This window comes from Buceros rhinoceros, unplaced genomic scaffold (genome assembly GCF_000710305.1).
Source record: "Buceros rhinoceros silvestris isolate BGI_N320 unplaced genomic scaffold, ASM71030v1 scaffold9613, whole genome shotgun sequence".
Lineage (NCBI taxonomy): Eukaryota > Metazoa > Chordata > Aves > Bucerotiformes > Bucerotidae > Buceros > Buceros rhinoceros.
The window spans coordinates 59,112-68,544 of record NW_010405371.1 but is presented as its reverse complement, the minus strand read 5'-3'; the positions used below and the strand labels follow the sequence as shown (position 1 = coordinate 68,544).

Genomic DNA, 9,433 nt, shown 5'->3' with positions numbered 1-9,433 from the left:
AAACTAAATCTAGATTCTCTTTGTCTTTTACCTTGTGATAAACTTGCTCATAAGTGTTCTTAAAATGAAAATTGCATCCTGCTTTACATCAGTTTGTTTCATGAATAAACTCGTCTGTTCTAGGTCAGCGAACCTTAACCCGCTGAAAAAAGAGTAACATATTCAAAACTGTATTTTAATACACTTACACTAATCTAAGGAACAAACTTGTCTTGCAAAACAGGTGTCCAAGGTTACACAGAAACCAGAAGTAATTTTGAGACTAGTTGTAATACCTCATCCTCTGAAAGAGTTCTAGAAATACTTAAACATTCAACAGAACAAGCTTATGTAACTGGTAAAGACCACCATTTCCTCTTTCATGCTGCTTTTCAGATTGGTCAATGATACGCTGAGAATCCACCTAATCAAAAGATGCAAGATGAAAGTCAAAAGTCATTCTTAATAATGTTTTCCTATATAACAGAGTTACGGAAAAGTCTTGAAGAGTTTTGACAGTTTCAAATCATTCAGAATTTCAGTTCCACTCCACACGTTTCAGCCTAAGAGCCAGTACTATAAAATGCTGTACCTCATGGTTTGCCTGCTCAGAATACTATTCCACAATCAGTTCCAAAGCGTTACAGGTGTATGTGTTATGTGGTTACGTAAGAAACGTGTCCTGAGATACTTCACATGCAGTGGGGAAACTTCTGATCCAAGGCCTATACGTTAACTTGTTATAAAACCTAGACACCAATGTAACTGAAGAGGAGATTATCTTTGTAATACCCAGGATAAGTGAATTTGAAATATGAAAATGTAAACACCGTGGCTTGAGGCAGTATATCGCAACACTCTAATTCCTCTGTGAGTCCCTACTAGAAACGCGTCCTTGTGCTTGTTCACTCTTGTCAATCTTTTCAAGGAGACCTAAACCCCTCATTTACCTGCCTCGGGGTGGGAGAGGTACAGGGAGGGTGCATCTTTGTGTTGCACTCAGCAATTCCTCGCCCCCTTTAAATTCAGAAAATGCATTTGCTCATGATGAAATCCAGTGGCCTACAGAGGCCCTTACAGAAAGAAAGGCCAGATTTCTAACGGAGTAGGACCAGTCTTTCCCGCTTTATGGAACCTGACCGGGTTTTGAGAAAACTGCCCTCCTATCTGATCCCACCACATTCATTCTAAGGTAAGCTACATTTCTGTTTACTTAAAGGGAAAAGCCACCTGAAAACACTGCAACCCAAAACAAAATTGACATGCACTGCATTCAGATAAATCCTAAACAAAGAAAATGTTATCAGTCTTTTTCTTTTAGGCCACAGCTGCTTAATAGAAAGAATATAAGATTTTAACTTCCAACAAATGTAATGTTGTCTTTAACATCTCTCTCAACTTAAAAATCATAAAGTGTTCATTCAAAAAGGCTAAATATTCATATATACAAAATTAAAAAACAAAATGCCCAAACTAAATAGACTCTACAAAAATAGAGTATCAGTAGAGACTGATGTATACACAACAGTTCTTATGACTCAAATTCAAGCCTACAAAGGTTTCACTACTTCTAAATTTAATACTCGAAAAAGACATCAAGACACCCTTCCAAAGGAAATTCTACCTCTGACCACTTAACTAACCGTACTGAGATATTCCTGCTACACTTCCTTAAGGCAGAGAGGCTTGTTTATACCCTTACCTGATTCCATGCATATGACCTCTTATACCATGAAGGAGGAATTCTGTCTCGAGGTTTTGATTTGCAGATTAAACTGAAATTACATAAAAACAGTTTTATGAAACACACTGTATTTGATTAATTATAAGGACAAAGCAATTTTTATATTAGATACAATTCTGCATTTACAAGGTGTTTGTGCTGAAGGGTCTTAAATTTCCTTGTTAATCTAGTCTGATTTGTTCACTTCTCCGTACGTCACCCCTCTACCGTAAGAGGTCAAAATATAAATTTTCACAGGGGCATTGAATGTATCAGAACGTATTTTCTTTTACAGAAAATACTGATACTTTTAATTTATAAAGTATTAGAATTTGCGCTGTCATTTATTCTCTAAGTTTTACGCATGCTTATTCACTATAATGTATAATGCAGCTATTTTTAGGGTATTTTGTTTTGCATGACAAGTCAATTACTGTAGATTGTCTGCCTGCTCCAGTTATTTCCTCAAGCTGTGCAAAGTATGACAGTACTAGACTTTAATTAATTCTGTCTAGAAGTGTTTTTCAAACACTGATTTTAGCCTTAAGTAGTGGTGACATGTTGTGAATACAACTGGTTTTGAAAATTGAAAAAATGTTATGAAAGGATGTTCAGGCTAAATTTTAACAAGAGTTCCATTTGTGAAAAAGGTCCCATTTCCTACAAAGAGGCCAATACTAGAGAACGTTAACATCATTCATGGCTGAGTCAGAGCTCTTTTTAAAATCTGTTCAGTAGAGAGCCAGGTAAGGAGCAGAAAAGTCTGCTGATGATATGGACAGCACTACAATGTGCACCACATTTACAAACAAGAAAAGATTTTTCACAGCATGGTCAGCAGTGGCAGACATTAGGAGCTGTTACAGGGATACTTCACTGAACTAGGTCCCCCAAACACTTCCCACACACCACAAGATCAAGTAATTCTAAGACTGGCTGCACTGACTCACAATAGTCTTTTCAAACCCACTGCTTCAGTTAGGAGAAACAAGGAGGCTTGCTGGAAAAAAAGGCAGGCAGCCTTTCTTCAATTCATAAATTATCCTGGGACTTCCAGCAATTAACTTGGTCAACACCTACCCCGTTGAAGGAAAAAAGGAAGCACACACAATTCAAATTTAATGTATAGGGAGAACAAATTCTAAATCCTGTAGAACAGGTTTTACAGTCTAGGTTTTATGACTCCTAAGCCATCATCAGGCTTCCCTGAAGAACCAGTGTTTCCACAAGAAGTCTAAAGTTGTTGCACATACTGCTTTGTAACTTAAATGCATCATTAAAGAGGGACATATTATTTCCCCAAAAGCCTAATCCGAGATATGCTTCAAGTGCTCATTTATTTTGTTTTTGCTGAGACTGTGAAACAGAAGATCTTATTTCTACAAAATTATTACCGTAGAAGCTTTTCACGAACATTTTCCTGCAGCTGTGTCATTCTCTCTTCACTAGAAGACACTGCGCATTCACAGAGCAGCTTATTAATGGCCATCCTTAGGGTGTTTATCTGTAAAAATAGCAGCGACATGATATAAAGCACTCTAAACTAGCACAGTTCTATAATATATTATACTGACATGAAGGTGGTCATGGCACCCACACCACCAAACTGGAATATTATTAACATAAGCAGAAACCGCTGAAGCTTTAGAAACCCTTCTTCCTCCAGAAGCATCTCTGCTGGTCAAAGACATTAACATTCAGCCACTTGGTATCACAATCTTAAAGGATACTCAGATACGCCATAAAACACACAGGCTCCCACTCGCTTGGATTTTTTCAATGCAGAATTCCTTCTGTAAAAGTTCCAAAGATTTTCTCTGTCTAGCCCTAATTTTCACATGCGCAACAGCTTGGCATTACCATTCTGGCTAAGGTGTCATGAACACAGACATCACACACCAAGTCTGTGCTTTCAGAAAAAAAATAGCTCACAGACAGTGTGCGCCAGCAGGTCCACCACACCCTTAAAGAGCCTCTAGAAATCACTGGTCATCACCTAATGTACCTACTCTGTACTAACGAGGGCACGTGAGGTCCTTCACTGTCTGAAGCACGTCACATCTGAAGCACAGGTCAAATACAGCATATTGTCCTGCATAACAGAGTATATGTACATACTTCCCTCTGACAGATGTCCATCTACAAGTTGCAAAAAGGCTTTAATGAGGAATACAGGGGATTCTATTGTTTGTTTGGTTCATCTGACCTAAGAGAAGTAGCTTGATACAGATGACTTACCAGAGCTGTAAAACCAAACTGAAGACTGCAGAGCAGCAGCACAAGGCTGAGCAGTAAAAACCACAATAATCCTAAGAACACAACTAGCAGTACTGACATTTGACTAGTGCAAAATCAGTATTTTTGTTTTGAAAAGTGTAAAATGTATTGTTCTATAATACTTTATTCTGTTCAAAGTGTATGGAGGGGGTAATTTTTTTGTTCCGATTAAGAATCAAAGGATATAAACAGGTGGTACACTAAAAAAAAACCAAACCCAACCCAAAGTCACAGCTTAAACCAAGTTTTATTAACTGTAAGAGTTAAACTCTGGTGCAGGTACACTGAATTCTACTTAGTTCCTACTATAGCGAAAATTTCTATGCATGTTTTACCTCTGATATGTCCTCCACTCCAAAATGCACATCAAACGTCAGCTCCATGTCATTTTCTGGAAGCAGCGGAGCATCACACGTCTGACTCCAACCCAAACCACACAGAACACCAGTAAAACGCTTTCCACTTTTATCAACCCTATACAAAAAAGAAAGAAAACAGTCTCACCTAGAGATGAAGAAACTAAACTCAGATGAGGACAGACAAAGGAATTTGTCTATGCCATGCAAAGCAAGATACAGGTATTTTAAAGAAGCTAAAACAATTGAGAGTCATATTGGTTTTTAAACAAAAGTGAAGTTTTGGTTATGAAAACATATACTCAGAAAACTTAGAAAGAAAATCATACATATGCAAAATGAAACTTTAATTAAGGAAAGCTAACTTCGCTATGTTGAAAAGACAGATACAAGAATTTAAACAAAACACAACAGTAATGCAACTGTCAGAACTCAGCTTCTACAAAAATCACGCAAGTTCCTCTCCTTATGCAGGTTTAAAACGTGCCCCATTCTACAGTTCATCTTCTTAGGCTTCTAGCATGACTGTCGGGAACTGCATTGCCTTATTGTGAGGGTACAGCCTACAGCACCAATTCATAAGTAGATGAAACAAGTTATCTTAGCTACATACTATATGAAACTTGATAAAAGACACAAGAATTACATGAACAGGAAGGGAATATGCTAAAGGCTGAAAGCAGAGAAGAAAAAAAAATATCTGTCACCAGTTTGTGAGGGTCCCAAATACAATAAAAGAACCATTAAAATGCATAAATACCTGAGTTCTATAGCAGGAGCAAACAGCATACTGAGGAGTGCAAGCAGGCCAGGAATAGGGGGCATCAAAGATGTTTCCCCTAAAATCAGAGTAGAACCTGCCACCAAAAAAAGAAAAAAACCAAAAAAACCCCTAAAAATTTAAGTAGTAGCTAATAGAAATGAAAGATGTAACGTACAGTGACATATTTACTCACAGAACTACTCATATAAAAACAAAAGTCTAGAGGAACTAGAGAAACATTTTTATTAAGCATTACCAGTTCTGCTTGCTGCTACGTAAGTAGCCACCAGCAATTGCTGAAAGTGATCTTCTGGAGCATCATCGACAACAACAGAGTTTACACTTTCCCTTTGTACAAAAGTACTTCTAAGGAGGAAATAAGAAATATTTTCAACATTAGAAAACCAAAACCCACACAACCATGTAAAAAAAGAATTATTTTAAATTGACACAGAAACCTTGATGGACAGCAGTTACTGGCTGAAGATTACCTGAATACCACTGAGCACATATATGTGATAGGTAATAATGTCTGCAAGACAATAAGCACCTTTAATAAAGCTATTCTTAAAGTTTTACATAGCAATAGTGTATATATTAATGCAATTCAGGCCTGACTACTACTTGTATTTTCAATGAATAAAAATTCTGTTAAAATCTGTAAGAGTAACTAGGATGATTTTTGCCTATTTATTGCCGATAACAGCTGAGAACGTTCCTATACTTCAAAGTAAAAGTCTTCTCATACCTGAACTGGGATACTCTAGTCATACTGTAGCATTTCACCTCATAAGGACTGAATGGCCCAAAAACTGTTACCTTCAGAAAGAGAGAGAACAAATGATATTCTGATTAGCCAGCACCTGGACCTCTCCAAGTCAAAACTGTTTATAAAGGAAAACAAAAAACACACTTCAGCATGTATTGAGCAACCCTGAATTGATAAAGAACATTTTCCTTTCACCCATCTAAAGCAAACTTTGCTTGTTGAGGCACCTAAACAAAAATAGTGTATTTTCACAGGTGCTGGGGATTAGTGACTTTCCTCTGGCTTTTTTAAGCCTAAAGTTCAGACTTCACAGAGCACCTAACAAAATCAGGTCATTTTTGTTTGCATAAGCAGGTCTTTAATCTTGAAAATACTACACTTTATGAAAGTGAGTAGTTAAACGGGATTACTCCTGTGGGTAAAGTGACCATGATTAGGTGCTTGAAATCCTGAAATTTTGTCAGGTCTGAAATGGAAAAAGAATTAAACACACAGACAAAGTTTAACTTGTAATCAGAATGCAGAACAGGTCATACATCTGCATGTTTTATATTCCAGCTTAGCTGTGACTAAGTATCTCCTAATATGTAAGTAAGGCTAAATTCTGAGTTTCGAACTGGCAGTGGACGAAGCACACAGTTTCATTATTATCAGTTACTGGAGTGTTCACTGCATCACCTATCCTAGCTGCTTAGCCATCACTAGCTGAGGAAGAACTACACACTCTGTATCGTAAAAATTTTCTGAAAAATTGTTAAGTGTTGTAATCCTGCTTTTTGCTGTAGCTTATTTAATGGAGACTGATGTGGAAACATTGCTTCGGTTTCTCAATTTTATCTTCATTCTTCATTTGTTTGAAGTGCTGCCTTAGAATGTGTTGGAACAGCTGGTTCACTTAGCCCTTAAGCTAACTTTGTGCAGTAGACTGGTCTGCAATGGTGGTCACACTATGGCTTTCTACCAAAAGAAAGTAGAATGCACTACAAAAGGCATCAAATATGGCTTGGTTCTGAAAGGTTCTTTCAGTCTTCACTTCCATTCTAATAATATGAGCAGCAGTCATGTAATAACACACCAAACCCACCTCTCAAGTTACCTTATGGGTTGACGCATCAGATTTATCATCAGAAAAGCACTTTAACAATCTTTCAGTGAGATGTTTTTCTTTCTCTCTTGAAGATACAGGCATTTTCTGTTCTTTTGATACTTCATGCAAAAATAATTCCTCAAGCAAATCATGGCTTTGCTGCATAATAATGGAGGAATGTTAAAGCCACGAAACACATATGTTTTTGAAAAATTTTACAAAAACAGTCCTACACAAAGAAGATGCATACTTCATATGAATACAAAACCCAATCTTCTTATCACCTTTCAGAATATGTAAAACATAGAAATGGAAGACAAATTATGAAACAGTTAAATTTTTTTTAAAAACAGTGGAGCAGTTCACTTGATGCAATTATCTCCTCGGAAACACCTCTTTCAGAAGGTGCTCAAAGCAGCAGTGCTTTTGACCAACAGCTCAATATGAATTATGCACACACATAAGAACATAATGTCCCATTCAAGTATTAATCTGGTCTAATCCCATAACATTAGTCAAAACTTCAGCTCAACTTCTCAGGACTTCAGAGAGTCTCAACTGAACTAAATTAGTATAAGAAAAGCAGACACAGTTTACTCAACACACACCTGTGACTGGTAGGATTCTACTGCTGGTTCAGCGTAACATTCTTCAATAAGCACATCTCGAATATTCACAGGCTCTTTGCACCTCGAGTGTTGGAAAACATCCACGTACAGAACACCATGCACGAGTGAATACACTTTCACTAGGAGAGTGCAGCCATTTACTAGTGAGGCAAACCTCTGGCTAGCACTGTGACTCCACCGTTCCCCATACACAAGAGATTTTGCAGTCGGGCGCATCTTGCATATCTTGAATTCTAGAGCCTAGAGCAAAAACATTGAAACAACACTTGCCTGAGTAGAGAATCAGTACAAAAATCTTTCATTTAATAAAAAATACCCAAATGAGGACTGGAAAGCTGATTTTTCACTTGAAGTCTAGTTATCTTATTTGTACATACAGCTCAAGTGAAACATGTTTCTCAAAAACTAGTCATAAAGTTCCTCAGATTTGTGTTACAGATCACTATTTAATTATTAAGAGAGTTCTGTCTGAAAAGATCCAAGTAAAGCCAGTAGTTCAAAGAATAGCAAAGGAGCACAAAGCAAAAACAGAGACTTCTAGCTCTGAAATTTAAATTGGGTATTTCCTATGGATTTGTCCTGTAACTAGCAGCATAGCAGAGCAGGAGCTTTGACGGAACAAAAATACTCTGCACAGTAACTGCACTCAAGAGACTTGACACTGTAGCTTGCGCGATGAAGGCAGGAAGCAATACCGTGCTACCACTTACCTGTAGTAGGAGTAGCTAGGTTTAAGCAGAGAACAGTAGATTAAACTAGTCATTGATAATTTCTTCTCTCTGGGCTGTTTTCTAAGCTGTATAAACCTGCATCATTTGCTCAGCGGGTCTTCAGTCTAAGGCAAAGCTGATCTACTGCTCAGCCTATTATTCTTGAGCTTTGCATATAGAGCAAACAGAACAACATTCTTTTCCTCTGGAGAAGTTCTGCTTTCTCACAGAACTGATGAACAGCAAAGAAACTGATAACCAAAAGCAACAAGCATCAAAAGGCAGCTGTTAGAGCTGTTTCCTCTCTCCTTTCACTCTTCCTGTGATTACAGGTTGGAGATAGATCCCACTATATTGTTCCCACAGACTCAGGACTAGTTCAAACATTCAGTTAAAAAAAAACAAATACAATGTTTTTTACATCCAGTCAGGCAGCAAAGTTCAGGCTTTGCTTTATTTATTTTTTTTTTCCCCCTTTCCCCTCTAGCCCCTGAAACCAGAAGGCTGGATAACATCTCTCTACAATTACACACAAAGCAATTTGTTACACACAAGAATTACTGCTCTGTGCATACACATCTGTAGAAAACATTTATCCCCCTGTTAGTGAAGGTGATTTGTAGGTACTCCCATTAGCAAAGTACATGTTACTTCATTATTATTCTGGAAAGCATTATGATTTTAAGTACATTTCTGTTTGCCAGACCAGACATGAAAATACAGGTTAAGCAGCAGCAAAGAGCATCACCCCTACCCGGAAAGGAAGCTCTCGAAGACAGCTTGGAATCTCTTTTAAATTCTTTAAAGGCACTTTTGATCTGTTGCCATAATCAACATAAAAAACCTGGAAAAAGAATCAAGAGCATCTGCAGAGATTCCACGCAATTAAGAACGCTACTTTTAGCGGCCAAGAAAGTGACAACCTTTTAATAACTGCACTACAACACAATCTGATCAAGTGAACTCAAGAGTTGGAAAAGCATGCAAATGAAGTCATGTCAAAAACAGTAGGCCAGATTTTATTATGTCTATTATTTGATCCCTTGGCTTAAACATCCACTGCTAATGCAAATAATCTGCTAAATTTAGAAAAGGCAAATTTCTCTGAAAGGCTCCAATTCTCTCCCAGCAATTAAATCT

The 9,433-nt window shown here is 37.4% G+C and overlaps 1 protein-coding gene across 1 annotated transcript in view; it reads right to left on the bottom strand.

Moving 5' to 3' along the window:
• Positions 1-304: 304 nt before the first annotated feature.
• TDRD9 (tudor domain containing 9) overlaps positions 305-9,433 on the bottom strand; it is a gene marked incomplete at its 5' end in the record, with an annotated part of 56,162 nt that continues 47,033 nt past the window's right edge. Inside the window, 10 exon segments of the mRNA XM_010133691.1 lie at positions 305-403; positions 1,682-1,754; positions 3,097-3,206; positions 4,315-4,453; positions 5,096-5,192; positions 5,355-5,464; positions 5,847-5,917; positions 6,964-7,113; positions 7,563-7,823; positions 9,048-9,137. Coding sequence (XP_010131993.1) covers positions 305-403; positions 1,682-1,754; positions 3,097-3,206; positions 4,315-4,453; positions 5,096-5,192; positions 5,355-5,464; positions 5,847-5,917; positions 6,964-7,113; positions 7,563-7,823; positions 9,048-9,137 — 1,200 coding nt within the window.